The 23389-nt window shown below is 37.4% G+C and overlaps 1 protein-coding gene across 7 annotated transcripts in view; it reads right to left on the bottom strand.

Annotated features, from left to right (window-relative positions):
* Positions 1 to 23389, bottom strand: part of SPAG16 (sperm associated antigen 16) — a 539401-nt gene that overhangs the window by 298078 nt on the left and 217934 nt on the right. For 6 of the 7 annotated variants that reach the window (XM_034433548.2, XM_034433564.2, XM_034433602.2 and 3 more), the window contains one exon: positions 1845 to 2030. The exons of the other annotated variant lie outside the window; for it this stretch is intronic. In XM_034433548.2, coding sequence (XP_034289439.2) covers positions 1845 to 2030 — 186 coding nt within the window. The remainder of the gene's footprint in view (positions 1 to 1844; positions 2031 to 23389) is intronic. 7 annotated transcript variants of the gene reach the window in all.

The raw sequence follows: 23389 nt of genomic DNA, 5'->3' as shown, positions 1-23389 counted from the left end.
CTTTTAAAAAGTAAATATTCTGAAATAGAAGACAATGTCTCTCAAAAAAAGATTAGGCTGAAATTACAATATCTGCCTCTATTACTATATTCTCAACAGATTTTTTAAAAAAATAATATTTTAGTGGGAAAACCATGTTCTTTCTTTTAGACAAATGCATTCAGTTAAATAAAATTAATTAAACAAAATTCCATCTCATATCACCTCTTGGAATATTTCATCAAAAGCATGAATAAACAAAACAATCTTAAATTCTTTGTCTTGTATTCCAGGTAAAAGAACACAACTTGCTTACCTAACTACTTATTAATAACAACATATGAGATTAATACTATTATTATTCATTAATTTACAGTCGGAGATCAAACCAATACATTTGATGAAAATTAAGAAGCCTTCCTTCTGATCATAGGAAAAGTGTATAAGGGATCAATCTACTTAAAAAAATGAATCATGTTTTTAGGAGCCAGTCATATAAATTATTGCAGGTGCAAATAAAGAAGGATAGATCACTACAATTATGTACAATTATACAAATAGAATCACTACAATTATGCACGTAAGGGGTGTGCATAAGCGCACCAATGTGCCTACCGTCCCTGTCCTAATGTCCCTTTTTATTTATATCCATTTCATGTATTCATAATCTTGTTTATACTTTTATCTGTAATCTTATATATGCTTGACAAAAATAAATAAATAAAAATAAAAATAAATTATTCTCAGCTTCACAATCTAGGGCTGTAAACCATCATTATAAGTCAACCTAAAGTTTCATATCTGCCCAACTGAATGAGTGCCATTATTTACATACTGGTAGTCCAAGCAAGAACAACAATACATTGAAAATTATGGTATTTTTAAATATATTACTAAACTGAAACACAAGATGTAAAAGGACATGAGATACTGTACTTACAAAAGGCTCTATTTCTCAAATATATCATGGTAGTAAAAGCAATTTACAGTAGAGAAAATCAGGAGGAATTAAGATAACCTATACCACAGGTGTCAAACTCGTGGGCGGCAGGCCAAATGCGTCATAAACTAGTCACACCCACCTCCAGTTTAGCGAAGTGGGAAAAAGTCGCAATACATCATGTGATGACAACGTGACACTGCAAATTTGACACCCCTGCCCTACACAGTATTGTTCTGCATAGAATATTGAGTTCATTAAATGGGCAGTAATCTTTCATGACAACCCTTTGCAAAGTAATGGTTTTTATAAAGCAATATGATACAATACATTGTTTTTTTCCTTGTGCTGATGGGTGATGCATAGCAACCTACACTCTTGAGTTCTAATTCCTTTTGCAATCAAGTAGTTCTGACTTCTCTCAAACTGATCTGTGCTTATTATGTGATGGGGGAATCAAGGCAGGACAGGGTATCGGATAAAGAATCTGAACTCTCATCCATTTTTGCTCTGTTCTGCATTTACTTAAGAACCCAGCAATTATTTCTTAAGGTGACCTAAATGTGCTTGTTTCATTTAAGGATAGAGTAGCTGCATTCAATTATTACTTTTTGTGCCTTTCAGTCAGGTTTCGACTCCTGGTAACTGCCTGGACTGGTACCTACAATTTTCTTGGTAAGTAAGGTTTTTCAGAAGTGATTTGCCACTGCTTAAGAATGACTGGCCTAAAATCAGCCAGCTGAATTTATGCCTAAGGCAGGACTAGAAGTCATGGTTTTCTGGTTTCTAACCGAATGCCTTAACTATTACACTAAAGCAGTTCTCTAAATTATTGTTTATTTTGTCTAAAAACACCACCATTTTCTCCCCGTTTAAATTTACACATGTAAAAAAAAAAAAAACCAGATTATAAACAATCACGTACCTGTTCAGGTCCCAGACTTTGCTTGTTTCATCCATAGAGGCAGATGCAACAAAATCACCACATGAATGCCAAGAACAATCCAACACTGCATAGCTATGACCTTCGAGTTTCAGAATGCACCCACCCTTCGTGAAGTCCCATACACGAACTGTTTTGTCTCCACTTGAAGTAACAAGTTTGGATCCACTGTCATTGAAAAACATAAATCTGATTTAGAACTTGAGGAAAGTTCTTACACAGCTGTTCAATTAAATTTCCCAAGTCAATATGATGAAAATCTCCATTTTTCATACTACTAGTATTATTATTACTGTTTATATATTATTTTCAAATGCTCAAAGAAATGTAATACTTTATATTTCTACTTTATAGGAATATACTGTTGATTGGAAGCTGTGGGAAAGGTTGCCTAATCGTGTTTAAGTACTACATTAAAGACAAAGCAGAGTAAGGTGCAAACCAAACAGGATGGAAGAGGAATTCAGTTTACTGATCCCAGTAATAAACAGAGGACTGGTTCCATTTTTTTAAAGATAGGCTTTCAAGAGGAAACTATTTTTTCTACTTAAAATGTGTAATAGTTTAAACCAAGCACACACACACACACAACTTTTAATGTTTAAAATTATTTCCATTACAGTATTAAATTCTTTTTTTATTAAATAATTTTTATTAAACAGTTTGTCTTTAAAAACAACACAAAAGACAATCACACACATATATAAACAAAACATGTCAAAACATAACGTATTGAACATTACATAACATTAATGGTAATTTCACAGCATTTCGTATCAATTTATGTACTTTGCTCTTGTAGTTCTCTATTCTATCATTTCTATTTACTATTCAATAGTAAAATAATCACATTACTCCAACACACACACACACACACACACATATATATATATACACATTATAATATTTATTTGTTCTTATCTATACATTTATGTTCGTTTATATTTACCACTCTTTATTTAATGTTGTTCAGTTACTTTAATTTAAGTTTCATCAATATTAAGTTAAACATTTCTTGTTCTGATTTCTATTTTCAAGCCAACTGTACATTTTATTCCATATTTCATAATAGTCCGAATCCTCTCTCTCTTTCAACTCCATAGTCATTTTATCCATCTCTGTGCATTCTAGAATTTTCATAATTACAGTTTCGTCTGAGGGTATATTTTTTTGTTTCCAATTTTTTGCGAATGTGATTCTTGCTGCGGTAAGTATGTGCAATATAATGCATTGAAGGTTTTTATTCATTTTCAGGTCCAGTATTCCTAATAAAAACAATCCAGGTTTCAAATCTATTTTTTGCTTTGTAATTTCTTCCAACCATTTTTGACACCAATACTTCCTTGTGATGGGGCACATCCACCACATATGATAGAATGTTCCGGATTTATAGTTACATCTCCAACAATTAGGTGATAAATTGGGATACATCTTGGCCAATCTCGCTGGTGGCAAATGCCACCTATAAAACATTTTATAGAGGTTTTCTTTGTAGGTAACTGCTGTTGTGAGTTTGTAGTTCCTTTCCCATAGTTTGTCCCACTGTTCTAATTCTATGTTGTGGCCGAAATTCCTTCCCCAACTAATCATCGTTTCTTTTACAACTTCCTCCTCCATTTTATGTCTTAGTAGAAATTTATATAATTTTGTAATAATTTTTCCTTCTGTTCCCAATTTTATCCAACTCCAATTGTTTTTCATATATGCCGAATTGTTCTTAATCTTTTTTTAGTCTTGTTTTGATTTGTAGGTAGGGCCACCATTCTATATTTATTCCTTGTGTTTTCAATGTTTGCACTGATTTTAATTCTCCTTTCTCATCTAAAATTTCTGAGTACCTTACATTTTACTGTATTTGGGTGTGTCATTGCCTCCATTGTCGATAACCAATTTGAGATTTTCATATAGTGGTGTTTTTTAATCTTTACCCAGACATTGTATAGAGAATTCCTTATTATATGCCTCTGAAAATATGAATGTGTTTTATTTTTACCTTCCCATAGAAACCTGTGCCAACCTAGTTGGAGATCGTGCCCTTCTAATGCTAATATTTTTTTGTTTTTAAGTTGAGTCCAATCTCTTAATCATGTCAGCACTGCTGCCTGGTAGTAGAGCTCCCAGTCTGGAAGACCGAAACCCCCATGGTTCCTACTATCTTGTAACAGCTTAAATTTAATGCAAGGTTTTTTACCTGCTGAAGAAAAATGCTTTTAAAAGCCTCTGATGATCCCAGCTGAGTTGCCTGATCGGCAGAGGCTTTTAAAAGCATTTTTTTACAACCTCTTCAGCCGAAGAGGTTGTAGAAAAAATGGTTTTAAAAGTTTTTTTTTTAAAAGTTGGCCACACCCACCCAGTCACATTCCCCCACCACCAAGCCACACCCACAGAACCGGTAGTAACAAATTTTACATTTCACCACTAATGTATTTGTCAAGAGTATTGTCAGGATTGCTTGACTATAAGATTAGTTACAAACTGCAAACATTCAAACAGGCCAATCTCCGTCTTGCAATTAACTACAAGCCTCCCCCCCCCCTAGTTAATTGCTCACTGACTCACTATATAAGTAGGAGCTTGTTGCCTGCCAAAACGATTCAGCAAGGCAAGCCAAGCCAAGCCAGCCGAGAGCCAAGAAGCCCAAAGAAGCCTGGACTCAGAGAGCTGAGTAAAGAGACAGAGCTGGAACAAAGTCACTGCCTGATGCATGAGCTAGAGCTGAAGCTCAGAGCCAGAGAGCCAGAGAGAAAGGAGAAGAGAGCTTGCCTTTGCTGAGCTGAGCATGCAAGCCAACATATGCCTGCAAGCTAGCATCTGCTGTTGTCTCTGAGCTGTAGTTGCTGCTGCTGCTGCTGAAGCCATGACCAAGAGGAAGAGCTGGAGAATTTCCCTGCTAGAAGTTTCCTGCCAGAAGCTTCAAACCACGATGCTGATTGGATCAACTCTACAGGTGATTTGATTCACAGAAGCTCTCTACAGGACATTTTCACTCATCACTGCTGAGAAGCCTACGCTGCGGGTTCACACTGCCTCGATGATATACCGATCCTGAAACTACTTAGTGTTGTATTAGCTTTTGCCTTTGCCTTTGGAAAGGGTTAAGAGGACTGGTTTCAGTATTGCAGGAGAGGAACTTGGAGAGACGGCCTGGCTTCAGCTAATGAAGATAAGTGTTAGTTATTGATGTGTTTTAAAGACATTTGTCCTTTTTTTTAATGTTTCTAGTAAAGTATATTTTTACAAGACTCCTCTGTCAGTTTCATTTCAGCTCCAGTGCATTCGTTGGGACAAACCTCAACCTCCTGTAACAGTATTACTATTGTTACATAAGATAATTCATATAGGAGTTTAATAGAAGTCTGATTAAAAAAGATGTTTAATCAAATGAGCCTTGATAGTACAGTGGTCTACGCACCCTGTTATTAACACAGCTGCCTGCAATTTACTGCTGGTTCGAATCTCTCCAAGGCTCAAGGTTGACTCAGCCTTCCATCCTTTCTAAGGTAGGTGAAATGAGGACCCAGTTTGTGGGGGCAATAAGCTGACTTTGTACAAATATACAAAAGTATGAAGGCTATTGCTTAACGCATTGTAAGCCGCCCTGAGTCTCCGGAGAAGGGCGGCATATAAATCAAATTAAAAAAAAAAAAGTCTGATTAAAAAGGAATGCATTTATTCTCAAAATTTATATTCCACCTGATTCCAGGTAGTTTACAATATAGATAAAATGCCAATAAAAATAATAAATAAATAAATACATAAAAATAATAAAATCCGACTTCCGGTTGGTGAGCTGCAGCGACATGGTGCTGAGTGAGTGATCGCTACTCCTCAACACCGCCTGTCACCACGTTTTGGGGATCCCTTCGGGGGGCGGGACCTGGAGAGCCCCACGGACAATAGAGAGAGTCGGGTGAGCGAGAAAGTGAAGCGCAAGCACTTCTCGCAAAAACCGGGCAGCTCTGTCAAACCAGCGTGAGTGAGTCAGCCTCTCAATGGCTGACTTGAAGCTGTGGTAGCTGACAACTAGAGGGAAGCAAGGAAGATCGGAGGTTGCAGTGGCGTGATCGAAACTTACTTTCCCTGCCTATGTGGATTTGAACATCAAAAAGGGGTCGGCGTAGACGAGCGCGAGGGGCTCAGAGTGGAAACGAGCGGCGCCGGAGATCAGAGAGCAGTTTGCCAAGGCACAGAGCCCATCTAGCCGGCGGAGAAAAGGAAAGACTGAGGATGCTGAAACTGCCTGCGTAAAAAGAGGTTTGGTGGACACAGAGAGCAAGGAACACATAAGAACCCAGAAAAATTTTGTTCCTCATTTGCTGGCCATAGCAGGAAGGTGAATTAAGCTGAAGATCGGACCTTACTTGCCTGTAACAGAGAACAGGAAGTGCAGCCATTAAAGAAACCTGACAGAGCAAAAACTGAAAAGGACAGGCATAGAGACAATCTAGCTGCGAGATTTATCATAGAGCTTCGGCTGTGGCTAAGGAAGGATTGGAGGAGATTGATGACTGAGTGAAAAAAAAAATCAAAATCAAAAAACTTTATCTTTGTGGAAAATACCATTTGTCCCTTATTGCAACTTGATAGCTTTCCTTTTTATTCTTTTTACTTTTGATAACGCTGTCCTTAACTTCCTGACCTTCTGCATAGTAATAGTGTTATTAATAAGAACTGTTAATTTTTAGGTTATTTAAGTCCTGACTTTCCTTGCTTACAAGATATACTCTTATATAGTGTTATTTGATTTGCATTCATTTAATTAATTATTTAAGTATACTCACTTGTACCTATAGTAACTTTGCATATTTTATATATTAACTTATTGATATTTAGTAATATAAGAATTACAGTATTCAGCTAATTAATTCATTGGTATATAGTCATATAGGAGTTTGAAGGAAAACTATTTAAATCTTTTCTAAAAACTATTTAAAAATTATCATTATTTAAAATTATCCTAAAGAGAAAAAAAAAAGAAGAAGAAGAATATAAGATATTTAGCTAAGATTATAACTGTAATTTATTTAGGTAGCACTGTCATTTAAGTTATTAAAGAAAATCAGAGATTTATTATGTATTAGGAGGGATTGAATTAAGTATTATGAATTCTTATTAATATTACATTAATTAAGCACAAATCAACTACGTATAAAAGTATAAATTATCTTAGGCTATATTTTTAAGAAATTGATTGGAAGTGATATAGAGTGATTAATTGAAATCGACTGATAAATAAATCCTATTCATTTTTGAAGAGGTATAAAAAGAGGTGGCAGCCAGTGCATGAAAATCTGGAGAAACATTGAGAAAATAATCAAAGAACAAAAAATAATTTTGAAAGAAATGACGAGCATGTCGTCAACTATCCTGAAAACAGGGGGGGGGAAACCCTCGAATCCCACCATAACCATGACCTCCCCAGCTACCCAAAAGTCTACGGAAGGACTATCAAAAACAGAAAAAGCCACAGCAACACCAACACTACAAATGGTGCAATCAACTTTGACATTAATCCAAGAAACGATGATGGCTATGCAGGAAAAAATGTCCAGCAATCACACGGAATTAAAATCAGATATCCACAAACTAGACCAAAAGATGAATGAGATTCAAGTCTCAATCTCTAACAATGAACAGAGAATTCAGAAGGCGGAGTTAAGAATAGAACAAAATGAGAAGAAATTAGACATGGTGGACCAGACACTGACGACCCAAAACAAGGAACTCGAAGACTCGTTAATCCAATTGGAGATGGATAGGGCATCGTTCTATCTACGCTTCCAGAATGTTGAAGAAGATAAAGAGGAGGATTTGGGGGAAAAGATGGCCGAATTGATTGCGGAGGTACTTCAACAGGATAAGCACGAGATTATTAGAGAACTGGACGATGTCTATAGAGTCCAAACAAACTATGCAAGAAGGAATAGGCTCCCCAGGGAAGTTCATATTAGGTTCGCGAGAAAAAAAGTAAAAGACATCCTGTATAATATGGCGAGAGAAGGACAAATAACTTACAGAGGAAAAGAAGTGATAATACTAAAACAGGTTCCAAGAAGAGTGAGTGAGACGAGAAAGGATTACAGATTTTTAGCGGTGCAACTGAACAAAAGGAATATATTATTTAGATGGCTCCTGCCAGAAGGGATGCTAATCACCTGGCAAGGGAGGAAAATAAAAATAGACAGTTTGAGCACTGCGCAAGATTTTCTTGATCAGTTAAGAGGTGCAGAAGAAGAACAAAGTAGCAGAGAGGAAATAGAAGTGGTAAATCCGGAAGAGGGGACCGCACAGCAATGGGACATCAAGGAAGGAACTGCAGAGGAGAAGAAGACCAAAGAAGAAGCCAAGGGAAAAAAAGCGAGACCAGTAAGAGCCGTAAGAACAAATAGAAACTAAGACCAGACAAGGAAAACAGAAATGGATGATCTGAAACTAATTTCAGTAAACGTTAATGGACTAAATGAAAGCAAAAAGAGGAAATTAATACTTACAAAGCTAGCAAATCTCGATATAATTTGCTTACAGGAGGTTCATATAAAAAAGGATGAGGGTAAATGTCTTGAGTACAAAAAATATGGTAAATTATTTACCTCATTAGCAGGGGAAAAAAAAGAGGGGGGTAGCAATCTATGTTAAAAAAGGAATCGAAGCAGAACTGAAATACAATGATACAAAGGGAAGAACCCTTATGGTTGAAGTTACAAGAGACAATGCCAAAATGTTATTAGTGGGCATTTATGCCCCAAATAAAAAACAAGGAGAATATTTTCAAAAGCTTCGTGAGCAATTAGGAAAAATGGAATACAATGAAATTTGCATGATAGGTGATTTTAACGGAATTGTGGACCCAGACAAAGACTATAAAAGCAATAAAATTAATAAAAATAAAAGGGCAACTTTACCGAAAGCATTCTCTGATTTAGTTGAGGAAATGAACCTAATTGACATATGGCGAACTTTACACCCAAGTGAAAGTCAGTATACATTCTGTTTTTCTACGCACTCTTTGTCACATAATAGTTTTGTATTGAACCTCCATCTCTGTTGTTTCTTTCTCTTTACATTTCTCCATTTTATTTCCAGGGGATTATGGTCTGCCCAGATGTTTGGGCTAATTTCTGCCATCTCTATTTCTAACCCCAGCGTCCTGGTAACCCAAGCCATATCTAATCTCGACCATGACTGTTGCGAGTTGGAATAGAATGTAAATTGTCTTTCGCTTGGGTGCAAAGTTCGCCATATGTCGATTAAATTCATTTCCTCCACCAAATCGAAAAAAGTTTTTGGTAAAGTCACTCTTTTGTTTTTATTCATTTTATTGCTTTTATGGTCGTTATCTGGGTCTACAATTCAATTGAAATCACCTATCATGCAGATTTCATTATGTTCCATATTCCCTAATTGTTCACGTAACTTTTGAAAAAATTCTCCTTGTTTTTTATTTGGAGCATAAATGCCCACTAGTAACATTTTAGAGTTTTCTATCGTAACTTCAACCATAAGTATTCTGCCCTTTGTGTCGTTATATTTCAATTCTGCTTCAATTCCTTTTTTAACATAAATTGCTACCCCCTCTTTCTTTTTTCTGCTAATGAGGTAAATAGTTTACCATATTTTTTATACTCCAGACATTTGCCCTCATCCTTTTTTATATGGACCTCCTGTAGGCAAATTATATCCATATTTTGTTTTGCTAGCTTTGTAAGTGTTAATTTCCTTTTTTTTACTATCGTTTAAAGGAGAAATAAAGACTTTTTTTTGGAGAAAACGAGAACCAAGGGACACCCCATGAAATAGTATGGGACACAATGAAGGCCTACCTGAGGGGGGTAATAATATCCTACACCGCATATAAAAACAAACTAAAAAGAAAATCCAGGGAAGATCTCATCAAACAGCTAGATGAAGCAGAAAGGAAACTCCAGAAAATTCCTGGAGATACTGTAGTAAAAGAAAATTGGATGGTGTGGAGACATAAATTAAATATTCTAGATCAAGAAGAGCCAGCCCAAAAAATAAAAAGAACAAAACAGCACTATTTTGAGAACGCAAATAAATCGGGAGGTGGCTGGCCTATAAATTAAAAAAGGAAAATGAAAAAGGGACAATCCAGATATTAGAAGACGCTGAGGGAAATCTCTTAAATAAAGAAGAAGATAAACTAGAAAGAGCGAGAGAGTACTATGAATCCCTATACAAAGAAGAGGAGACCTCGGAGGAAAAAATAGATCAATACTTGGCAAAGGCGGAGTTCCCGCAAATAACGGAGGAAGAGAAGGAGATGCTAAACGCTAAGATAACAACCGAAGAGTTTAAAAAAGCCCTTTCCAAACTCAAAAACAACAAATCACCTGGCCCAGACGGATTCCCAGGAGAAATATATAAAAAATTGGAAGAAATTCTACAACCCAAATTAATGGAAATTTTCAATGAGGTTTTGACGGGCTCAAAAATTCCTGACTCGTGGAGGGAAGCTCATGTTACACTACTGCCGAAAGAAGATGCTGACCCAAAAAAAATTCAAAATTATAGACCGATCTCACTTCTAAACACTGATTACAAACTATTTATGTGTATAATGGCAGAAAGAACCAAAAAAATATTAAATAATTGGATTCATAAAGACCAAAATGGATTTCTCTCGGGACAACAAATTAGGGACAATTTGAGAATTGTACTAGATACTCTAGAATACTACGAAGAACATCCAGAAAAGCAGCTGGCCTTAGTTTTTTTGGATGCCCAAAAGGCATTCGATAATCTAAACTGGAATTTTATGACCAAGCAAATTAAAATAATGGGATTCGGGCAAAACTTCAAAAAAATGATAAAAACTATCTATGATAATCAGAGGGCGAGCATTTTAGTAAATGGTGACAGGACAAGAATTTTTCAAATTAAGAAAGGTGTAAGGCAAGGCTGCCCTTTGTCACCGCTATTATTTATTTTGGCTCTGGAAGTTTTGCTATGAAACATTAGAAACAACGAGGAAATCAAAGGCCTAAAAATTAGAAAAGAGATTTATAAAACGCAAGCCTTTGCGGATGACGTGGCGTTAATATTAGAAGATCCATTAATATCTGGACAAAAAGTATTAGAGGAATTGGGTAAATATGGAGAGGTGGCAAGCTTTAAATTGAACAAATCTAAAACCAAAATACTTACTAAGAATGTAACTGAGATGCAGAAGAAAGAGATAGAAGAAACCCTGGGCTTACAAGTTGTCCCCAAAATAAAATACTTAGGAATTTGGCTAACCAAAAGGTGCTCATCTCTAAAAGAAGATAATTATACTCCATTAATTAATAAATTAAAACAAGATCTGGATAGATGGAAAAAGATCAAATTATCACTTATTGGCAAAATTGCGGCAATTAAGATGAGCATCCTCCCCAAGATCTTATTTTTATATCAAAATTTACCAGTAATTTTAAAGAATTTTTTTTTTTCAGAATTAAATAAGACCGTTAGGAAATTTGTTTGGGAGGGAAAAAACTCAAGGATCTCACTTAAAATTCTACAAGAAAAAAGGAATGTGGGAGGATTTGGACTCCCAAATTGGGAAATGTATTACAGAGCAGCAAAGCTGATATGGATAAAGGATTGGATCACCTTGGAGAATAAGAGAATCTTAGTGTTAGAAGGACATGACCTACAGAAAGGGTGGCATGCATATCTATGGGACAAAGACAATAAAAAGAAAACCTATTTCCACAGGCATAAAATTAGAGACTCCCTAATACAAACGTGGGTGGGAATCAGGCAGAGATACTATTCAAAAGTCCCAAACTGGCTTTCCACGGTAGAGGCAATGATTTACCCCAACAGGTGGGGAATGGAGAAATTGTGCAGATACAAAGACATTGTCGATGGAGGGGGAAATATTAAATCAAATGAAGCCCTGAGAGACCAAGGTATAACTTTAGATTGGTGGACTTATCTGCAAATAAAATCAAGATACCAGAAAGATAAAGAAGAGTATGGCCTAGAATTAGGATATAATGGATTAGACAAAATTTTGATGGGACCAGGGAAAAAAGCGTTGGCCAAGCTGTATAACTATTTATTAGAGGAAGACAGAGATGAGGATATAATTAGAAATCAATTGAGAGCATGGGAGAGAAATATTGGACACAGTTTGAATTTTAATGAATGGGAAGAAGCCTGGAATAAAAATTATAAATTAACTAGAGCAGCCACATATAAGGAAAATCACTACAAAATGCTTCATAGGTGGCATTTGGCACCTGCAAGACTAGCAAAGATGTTCCCCAATGCGCAGCCAAATTGTTGGAAATGTGGCCATGGTCATGGCACCTTCTTTCATATGTGGTGGACATGCCCCGAAGCAAAAAGGTACTGGAGCAAAATTCGGAGATGGTTGAAAGACATACTTAAAGAAGACATTGATCTGAATCCAGAAATATTTCTCCTGGGAATGGTAAAGAAAGGGTACGGAAAGGAAAAGGTCCACCTCCTAATACACATAACTACAGCTGCCAGACTAGCATACGCTCAATACTGGAAAAAGAAAGACCTACCACCAGATGACCTTATAATTAATAAAATATTAGAGTGTGCAGAGATAAGTAAATTAACTCACGAGATAAATGACGATGAAAATTCTGATTATGATACTGTGTGGGGAAGATGGCACGAATGGATAAATGATAGAATTAAGGAAGAAACAAAAGGTGCAGAAATTAATTAGAAATGTATAGTACAAATGACACCAGACACTTATTCATGTATATATGTATAAACACTGCGAATCCGATGTTAAACAGAATTGTTATTAAATTTTATTTGTGTATAAAAAATCAATAAAATTGTTTCAAAAAAAAAAAAAAAAAGAAAGTCAGTATACATTCTATTCTAACCCGCAACAGTCATGGTCGAGAATAGACATGGCATGGGTCACCAGGAAGCTGGGCTTAGAAATAGAAATGGCAGAAATCAGCCCAAATACTTGGGCGGATCATAACCCCTCGGAAATAAAATGGAGAAATGCAAAGAGAAAGAAAAACCAGAGATGGAGGTTCAATGTGAAACTACTGAACGATAACGAGTGTGTAGAAAAATTGAAAGAAGTAGTAAAGACCTTCTTTATAGAAAATGGAAACCAAGGGACATCCCTCGAAATAGTGTGGGATACAATGAAAGCCTATCTAAGAGGGGTAGTAATATCATATTCGGCATATAAAAACAAAATAAAAAGAAAATCCTGGGAAGACCTCACTAAACATTTAGAGGAAGCAGAAAGAAAACTCCAGGAAAATCCCGGAGTTAAAGTAGCAAAAGAGAACTGGCTGATGTGGAGACATAAGTTAAACATCTTGGATCAAGAGGAGCTAGCTCAAAAAATAAAAAGAACAAAACAGTATTATTTTGAAAATGCTAATAAGTCGGGCAGATGGCTGGCCTATAAATTAAAAAAAGAAAATGAAAAAGGGACAATTCAGATATTAGAAGATGCTGAGGGCAATCTTTTAAATAAAGAAGAAGATAAATTAGAAAGAGTGAGAATACTATGAAGCCCTATACAAAGAAGAGCAGGTCTTGGAGGAAAAAATAGATCAATACTTGATGAACGCTGAGCTCCCTCAAATAACTGAGGAAGAGAGAGAGATGTTAAATGCTAAGATAACAACTGAAGAACTTAAAACAGCCCTCTCTAAACTCAAAAACAATAAAGCTCCAGGCCCGGATGGATTCCCAGGAGAAATATACAAAAAATTGGAAGAAATATTACAACCCAAATTAATCAAAATTTTTAATGAGGTTTTGATGGGCTCAAAAATTCCTGACTCCTGGAGGGAAGCTCATGTTACACTACTGCCAAAAGAAGGTGCTGACCTAAGACAAATCCAAAATTACAGGCCAATTTCGCTTCTAAACACAGATTATAAATTATTTATGTGCATCATGGCGGAAAGAACAAAAAAAATATTAAACGCCTGGATCCATAAAGACCAAAATGGATTTCTCCCGGGGAGACAAATTAGGGACAATTTGAGAATTGTTTTAGATATTTTAGAGTACTATGAAGAGCACCCCGAAAAGCAGATGGCCTTAGTTTTTTTGGATGCCCAAAAGGCATTTGATAATGTGAATTGGAATTTTATGATTAAACAAATTAGAATAATGGGGTTTGGGCAAAACTTTGAAAAGATGATAAAAATTATTTACGATAACCAGAGGGTGAGCATCTTAGTAAATGGAGATAGGACAGGAACATTTCAGATTAAGAAGGGGGTAAGACAGGGTTGCCCCCTGTCGCCGTTATTATTCATCTTGGTCCTAGAAGTCCTGTTATGAAAAATTAGGAAGAGTGAGGAAATCAAAGGCCTAAAAAATAGGAAGGAGGTCTATAAAATGCAAGCGTTTGCGGACGACGTGGCACTAATATTAGAAGACCCAATAGAATCTGGGCAAAAAGTATTAGAAAAGTTGGGCAAATATGGAGAGGTGGCAGGCCTTAAATTGAACAAATCCAAAACCAAAATATTAACTAAGAATGTATCTGAGGTGCAGCAGAAAGAGATAGAAGGAACTCTGGGACTGCAAGTTGTCAAAAAGACAAAATATTTAGGAATTTGGATAACTAAAAGGTGCTCATCCCTAAAGGAAGACAATTATATCCCGCTAATTAACAAAATGAAACAAGATTTGGACAGATGGAGGAAAACCAAACTGTCACTTATAGGCAAAATTGCCGCAGTTAAGATGAATATCCTCCCCAGATTTCTATTCTTATATCAGAATATACCAATAAATTTAGATAAGAATTTTTTTTCAGAATTAAATAAAAATATTAGGGAATTTGTATGGGAGGGGAAAAGACCAAGGATTTCTCCTAAAATCTTACAGGGAAAAAGGAACATGGGAGGATTCGGACTCCCAGATTGGGAAATTTACTATAGGGCAGCCAAACTAATATGGATAAAGGAATGGGTCACTCTGGAAAATAAGAGAATTCTAACTCTAGAAGGCCACGATTTACAGAAAGGGTGGCACGCATATTTATGGGACACAGAGAAGAAAAAGAAAACTCATTTCCATAGACATAAAATTAGGGACTCCTTAATACAAACATGGACGGGAATTAGGCAGAGATACTACGTAAAAGTCCCAAAATGGCTCTCCACGGTGGAGGCACTGATTTACCCCAATAGATGGGGAATGGAGAAACTGTGCAGATATAAAGACATTGTGGACGGAGGAGGAAATATCAAATCAAATGATGTATTGAGAGATCAAGGTATAATTCTAGATTGGTGGACCTATCTGCAAATAAAATCAAGGATGAATACGGTTTGGAATTAGGATATAATGGAATAGACAAAATTTTGATGGGAACAGGAAAAAAAGCTTTGGCCAAGCTATATAACTATTTATTAGACGAAGAGAGAGCCGAGGATGTAGCCAGAAATCAACTGACAGCATGGGAGAGAAATATTGGGCATAGTCTAAACTTTAATGAATGGGAAGAGGCGTGGAACAAAAATTACAAATTGACAAGAGCTGCCACATATAAAGAAAACCATTACAAAATGCTCCACAGGTGGCATTTAGCACCTGCTAGAGTAGCAAAGATGTTTCCCAATATGCATCCAAACTGTTGGAAATGCAGTCATGGTCAGGGCACCTTCTTTCATATGTGGTGGACATGCCCCGAGGCAAAAAGATATTGGAGTAGGATTCGGAGATGGTTGCAAGAAATAATTGGAGAAGATATTGAATTGACACCAGAAATATTTCTCCTGGGAATAGTAAAGAAAGGGTATGGAAAAGAAAAGGTTCATCTCCTGATACACATAACTACAGCTGATAGACTGGCATACGCACAATACTGGAAAGAGAAAGACCCACCACTGGAAGAACTTATCATTAGGAAAATATTGGAGTGCGCAGAGATAAGTAAATTAACCCATGAAATAAATAATGATGAGAATTCATACTACTATACTGTGTGGGGAAGGTGGTACGAATGGATGAATGATAAAATTAAGGAAGGAGAAAAAGGTGCAGAAACCAATTAGAAATATATAGTATAAGTGACACCAGATTTTTTTTTCATGTAATTATGTATAAACACTGCATATCCGATGTTAAATAGAATTGTTATTATATTTTTATGTATATATAATAAAATCAATAAAATATTTAAAAAATAATAATAATAAAATCCATTCATATAACAAATAAATAAGTAAATATTAAGAACAACAAATAAATCCATTGCTGTTAAATGTAATTAAACACTTTAATGACATAAATAAATAAATAAATAGGAATGCTCTCTGAAAGAAGACTGTTTTAATTGTCATCTGAAACATTACCAAATAGGGCATACCTAAATGTTGGTTGGGGGGGAAAAGGAGAAATTGTTTAGTATTTAGGTCCCAGTTGCCCTGCTTTTTTTATGGTGAATTGCCAGAGTTTTCTCTTCCTATGAGGTCATGTAAGTTAGGCATTGAGAAAATAATTCTGACCTCTTTAATTGGTCCTTGAAGCTTATTGGCAATCAGTGCACTTCCCACATAACGGGCTATTTTGATAAACTAGTTCAGGTGTTGGGAACCCGTGGCTCCAGAGCCACATGTGGCTCTTTAGGCATTCTGCTGTGGCTCCCTGTCAGGTGATCCCACCACTGGCTGGCCCTACCCCTCGCCCTCCCCTCCCAGTCACTCCTTGCCTGGCCTGAGAAGGTAAGGGTGACGGCGGGGAATGGAGAAACAGCCGGGGCTGATTCTCCAGTGCCTCACTCTTGCTCGAGCTTCTTCCGGCCCTTGTTGGTGCTGGGCATGTCTCAGTCGCTTGGGGAGATGCGCAACCTGCTCTCCACCCTGAGATACTGGCCCGACCCAGCTGCAACTGATGCCGGCCTTGCTAACATGAGGGCTGGTGGGATGGGAATAGGATCCAGGAGGGGACGACGGAAAGGGGGATGGGCCCACAGCACCCAGCTGCAGCTTTAAAACTTGCACGGGGGACTTTTGCCACCTGGAGGACTCTTTTCAATGAAAGCCAGTGGCAGCACTGCTCAACTGGAGGAGTAAAGAAGGCAGCGGAAAAAGGGGACTGACCCTGCTGAACCTTGCACGCCCACCCTGGGGCTCAGCATCAGAGAAAGCTGAAGCACCCTCACCAAAGATGCTCACCCGTCAGCCAGTCTCTCCCTTTCTCCGTATCTCTCTCTCTCTCTCTCTCTCTCTCTCTCTCTCTCTCTCTCTCTCTCTCTCTCTCTCTCTCCAAAAGCCAAGGCTGGGCCAACCCGATGAGCTCTCCTTGGGGCTCTTTGCTACTCCTTTTCTTTCTTCTTCCTCTTTTGGAAATCTGGGCTAGCTGAGGAACAAGCACGAGCCGTGGCAGAGTCTTCCCCTCAGGCAACCCTCCGCCTCCTTCCCGTCCTCCCCCTCCTTCTCCTTTTGTGATCCGTTGGCTGGCTGTGGCGGGGCCGGGAGGGTATGTATGAGCAGGGAGACCCTCCTCAAATGAGAAGCCACCTGCCCGTACACACCTTTGCTGTGTTTTGGCCGAGCCTGGCCAAATTAATTTTTTTTTTTTGAACAAAAAGTTTTTATTGTTTTTAAAATTCAAACAAATCAAACAAATCATTTATCTATTTAAACATTTGTGCAACCCCCCCTTCCCAGAAGAAAAACAGAGTATAGGTTTTACCAAACATACGCTAAAATATGCTAAGTTAATGCAAGACATTAAAACTCCCTAAACTCCTTAACTCCCCTTCTACAGATTATTCATCAACCTCCCTTTAAACTCAAAATAAAATATAATCCTTTAGCCCTAAGAATTTTTTTAAAAACCAATAACAAACACTAGTAGATAATACATACTTAATCATTTGGCTATTCCTCCTGCTTTTATTCTCAATATTCAAATATTTTTAAAAATCTTGATACAACAATAACTAAACCTTAATTAATCATTAATTGAACTCTCAATTCATTTAGTTAATCATTGTAATTAATCATTAATACATCAATAGTTAGACCAGAAAAAGTTAATCTTCCCTTCTTCCTTTCTTTCTGTATTTTTTCCAATCTTTCTTTCTCCCTCCTTCTTTTATTTTGAGGAGGTTTTGAATTTTAACTGGGGGTTGATGTATCTTTAAGACTTGTCCCTTTCTCGGAACTATTTCCTCTGATTTAGAGCCCCCATATCGACTCTTCTTGCTTATATAGTCAGTCAGTTCATAGAACAAAGAATTAACTCAATCAGTTTGCAAAGAAAAATCCAGTTGCTGCATTTCAATTAATTGTGTGAAAGCCTCTGCCAAATCATCTTTATCCTCCGAAACCTCGTAGAGCTGATCAGTTTCTTCTTCTTTCTGCTCCAAATTATATTTTTGAAAAGTTCTGTCAGTTAATTCCAAAAGGGCAGGAAGAAGGTTTGAGGATTCTTGAGGGTCAGCCAGTTCCAGCTTCTCTATCTTGGTCAAAATGACTCCTACATTGTCATTATGCTTTCCTTCAAAAACATCCTCAGTTGCTTTTTTATCCTCCACCAGTTCTATAAATTTTTGTTCCATGATTGCTGTAAAGTTATTAATAATTTCTTTTTTTTTTATTGAAAAAGTTTTCAAATACAAAATTTCCCCCCCCTTTTTTTCCCCTCCCCCTCCCCCTCCCTAACCCCCCCTCCCCCCCGTCCCCCCCTGTGACTTCTTCATAACAAAAAACCTAATTCATAACAGATTACTTACCCCCTCCTCTAAATACTGACCTTTACTTACTAAAAGTATTATTAATATTATAACATCCCCTTTATCAATACATTTCAAGAAAGGAATAAAAAAAAAAAAGACATTATACTATAACATTGTATAGTAACTTCTAATTTAGCAAAATAGTATTATAACTCCCAATTTGGCAATAATCTACCCTTTTTCTCCTCTCCCAAGCTTGTATCTGTATATTATTACAACAATTCAAAACCACCTTCCACTTTAAAACTATACAATAAATCCTACTTTAACATTTGATCTGTATATATTACTATAGCATTCCAAAACGGCCCTCCCCGTAAAACCTAATTTAACATTTATTCCACTCTATCCATTCCCTCCACTCCCCTAAACGTATCACTTAAAAATCCCTTTTCTTAAACTAATCAGTCTGCAAACTAGCTTATTCACCCACTGTCCTGCAAAATTATCATACACAACAATTCTTAATGTCTTTAATTCATTGCCCACTCTACTTAAAAGTACATATATATATATTCCATTATATCTAAGTAAAAAAGAAAAGACAATAACTTTAAATTTATAATCCATATGATATCTTCTTTAAAGTCTTTCCACTGGATTATTAAAACCATCATCCATAATAGGGTAACATAGCTTGCTGATGCAACAGTATATTCAAAATCTTCAATCATATCTACCCCCATCAGTAGTAAATATCCTCTTATATATATGAAAGTAAAAACAACCACCCGAGTGACATTATATTTATATTCCATGTAGTAATAATTGTGGCTTTCATCAGGATTATTAATTCCCATCATCGTAGTGGGTAACAACCAGATCTTCTGCATGCCCCAGTATGACTCTTTTGCCTTATAATTCAAGATAATTATAATATAGTTATCAGCACAAAAAGGAGTTCCAAAGTAGATAATTAAAATCCATCAGTTTGAGGCTCTTTTCACATCCCAAAATTACGGCAATGCAGAGGCCTGTCACCATCCTCAGGATAATATTGACCAATACGTCGCCTCCTCTATATTTTCATATACTCATTCATTTTTAAAGTCACTGGCTTCACTGTTGCTTGATTTAGAAATTTCTATTTTTATGCAACCTATTTCTTTTTTTCTTTTCTTTTTGCGGGTTTGATTTCCATCCTGGTTTCCTTTCTACGGATTGTGTATCAGCTAGTCGGTTTTGATTCTGCTCTGTAGATTGATCTTGTTGGTTTTGTTTTTGTGTCTCATCTTTCTTTTTTGCCCCTTGTATATCCCCTAATTGGTTTCCGTGCTTGTCCTTGACTTGATAGGTCATCACATTAAAGTCAGATACCACTTCTCTCCGATTTGTAAATAATCCAGCTGGGGTATCCGAAAAATCCAAAGGCAATTTATCTGGTACAGTCTCTGTAGCTCGGTATTTTCCCTTTATTTCCAACTCCTTCTGCTTATCCTGTATTATACCTGAAGACGTTAAGTTCATTTTCAATCTGTTTTGATAAAATTCTTCCGCTCTTTCAACAGTATTTAACTGGTATCTTTCTCCTTGATATCTCAATATGATACCAACTGGAGTGTCCCACCTGAATAGGATATTTCTCTTTTTTAACTCAGTCACCAGAAAAGCAAATTTCTTCCTTTCCGTTAATATCTTAGGTGGGAGTTCTTTGTAAATCCAAATCTTTCTTCCATGCAGTTGCAGATTAGAATTGAAGGAATTTTGCACAATATTATTCCTAATTTCCTTGTCTGTAAAATAAATCACTACATTTCTAGGCAATTGCCTTTGCTTGGCAATCCAGGAATTTATTCTGTAAACTCTGTCAATCCTACAAAACACTTCCTCGGGTTGAACCTTTAAAATCCCAGCTAGAAATTCAGAAGATATTTTCCTTAAATCATCTCTGTTATCTTCCTGCAAACCTCTCAGTCTTATCGCATATTCTGTGAAATTATATTGTACCATTAAAACCTCTCTTTCAATCCTCTGTTGCAGATTTTCTACATTACCAGACTTTTGATCAGCCTCCATTTTGGGTTTTTCTTCTGAGCTATTATCCTGAGTGTTTATCAAATCATTTTCAATTTTTTGAGTTCTATTGTCCAATTTATCTTGAATTTCTTCCATTTTAGACTCTAGTAAATTAGTATTTGTAGCCAATTGTATCATAAATTCTGACAAACCATTAGCCACTTTTAAAATTTTTTGCTCCAAAAAGTCAAACTTAGATTTTACCAATTCTTTAATTTCCTGCTTAAATTTTTCAAGATGCTGATTCACAATCTCATCCCTTCTTACAATCTCCTCTAAAAGAAATTCTATTATATTAAAATCAGGTTTCTGAGACTGAAGAGTTAAAACTTGTTCTTTTAAGTCGTTAGTGGGGGAATCCCCCCCCCACTACTTGTTTGTTTGGCTTTATAAGTTTCAGTGCCATATTTCCGCCCAGGCAAGCTTTGTTAAAAGAAAAAAGACTTCTTTCCAATCAATAACAATATCAAGTCTCCAGGGAAAAAAAAGAGAGAAAAAGACACAGGAGCGAAGTTTTGTCTACAAATGTAGCCAGTGGTGTTTATTCCGCTACATTGTATTAATAGAAAATGGAAGGACTTTTCCTTTCAGCCTCTTCTCCAGCCGCAGCAGACGCCATTTTAAAAGGCTTTTTTTCTCCCCCTTTCCTTTCCTCTTTTCTCTTAAATAAATTTTTTAGAAGATAAGTAAAATACTTGCGTTTCAATATTACAGGTCCAGCTCACATTTTCTTTTAATAATCTGTTAAATTCGCAGGCTTGCTCTTCACGCCTGGCTCTGCATTGGCAGAGGTCTCCCAAAGCCCGGAGCTGCAGCTGGGGATATGGGGCATCTCATCCGCTCCGTCCCAAAAGTAAAAAAAAAACTTTTGGGGCTCTGCGGAGAGTTCTACCCACCCCTGCCGGCTCTATCTCCGTTTCCTCATGGAAACGGAGTTTTTTCGAGCCGCCATTCCGCTGTGAAGGCGGCTCTGACAGGCAAAGGAAGCTGACGATCCCAAAGGAGCATCTAGCGGCGGCCAGCAGCAAACCGGAAGTCCAAGTTATTAATAATTTCAATTTGGTTATTCATGGCTTCCTTTATAAATTCTGCAAGGTCTCTAAAAAAAACCTCCTGGCTCTGTGTTTCAGTTCTCTGTGTCATTTCTAATGCCATTAAAGAGCCTCCACTTTCAGAAACTCCTTCCTTGGAAGCCATATTATTTTAAAAGAATTTTTCTTTTCACAACCATAAAGTCTCTTAAGCAGCTTTCTCAGATTTATTTGTAGTTTATCAAGCAAGATAGTCTTTTCTAGACCCAGGTCTCAAATCCAACAGTTTAAATCCAGTCTCTGAGCACAAGTCTATTAACAAGCACTTTCATTTCCTGCTTTCACTTTCACACCCACAACGAAGACGCCATTTCCAGCTCCAGCTCAGCAAAATCAAATAGAAACAATGTATCCCAGGAGTTAAGCATATATTTGCAAAAGCTTGTTTTCCTGCTTCCGTTCTGTCTGCTTTTTGAAATCAATTAATCTTCTTCTTGAAAGCAGAGTCGGTCGCCGGCGTCTGGCTCCGTTTGAACGGATTCACCATGGATCCGGAGCTTCAGTGGGCTGAACGGGGAGCTCTCACCCTCCAAGCCCCTGGAATTACTCCAGGGGCTCCCAGGGAGCTCTACCCTCGCCCACCGGCTCTCCTCTCCTTCTTCTCCCGAAGGAGAGGTTTTTAAGCCATCTGACAGCTGATTAGCACTGTCAGAACGGCTCCAACGGAATCGCGGGGCTGGCGGTCCAAGAAGACTGTCCGCTACGCCGGCGGTGCCAACTGGAAGCCCCGAGGCTGCCTACTCCCTGGCCAAATTAATTAAGAGTCTTTTAAATTATGTTGTCACCTGATGAAAAGTCCTGAAAACTTGTGTAACCTTTTGTAGTACAGTAGTTGGTTTGGCTCTCATATATCATTGTGAAACTATGTTAATTTATTCTTTAGTGAGCCAGGTTATTGTAATAACTTTGTAATTTATTCTTTAGTAAGCCACTGTAGCTATTATTTTAAAAATAAACTTGACACATCACTCAAATTAAAAAAAATATTCATCTTTAGAGAATTGTGTATGTTGAAGTTAGAGCTCCAGCCTTGGCAACTTTAACACTTGTGGAGAATTCTGTAATTTGAAATCCACAAGTCTTAGAGTTTCTAAGGTTGGAGTCCCCTGCATCCATATCTCTCTCTCTCTCTCCCTCTCTCTCTCTCTCTCTTTCTCTCTCATTGACTGCTTCAAGGATGGCCTCAATGACGGGATCTACCACACCTGCATCTTGCCTGGGGCCCTGAGAACCCTACAACACTCTATGGAAGTGGATATCGACCTTGCCCGGGACCAATGCTGGAGGACCGGTGAATGGGGTGAGTCTTTCCCTCCCACTCATAAGAAACACCCCAGGAGCACAATGTGCCTCAGACAAGGGGGGAGGGGTACTGAGCTGCGGCATGCCGATCCAGCAAACCCAACCACAGCGCCACAGCAACCCCGAGAGAAGAGGCAACAAAACCAGTTCCAAGGACCCAAGGGACAGCACTGAAAGGTCTGGAGGTCATAGAGTTCACCCCTCCTGGCTCTGAGGGATTGGGAACTCTGACCAACTCAGGTGAGGCTGACAGTGATGGTGGTGATGATCCCCTAGTAAATTGGTTATAACCCTCCCTGTGGAGTTAGTGGTGCTCTCTTCGGGGACCCAAGACAGGATGCTGGCTTTATTGGACTCAGGCTGCACTAGGTGCATAGTCAGTCCTG

This window comes from Pantherophis guttatus, chromosome 1 (assembly GCF_059756535.1).
Source record: "Pantherophis guttatus breed Tessera chromosome 1, ASM5975653v1, whole genome shotgun sequence".
Lineage (NCBI taxonomy): Eukaryota > Metazoa > Chordata > Lepidosauria > Squamata > Colubridae > Pantherophis > Pantherophis guttatus.
Note: the sequence above shows the minus strand (reverse complement) of the source record. Positions and strands in the feature narration are given on the sequence as shown.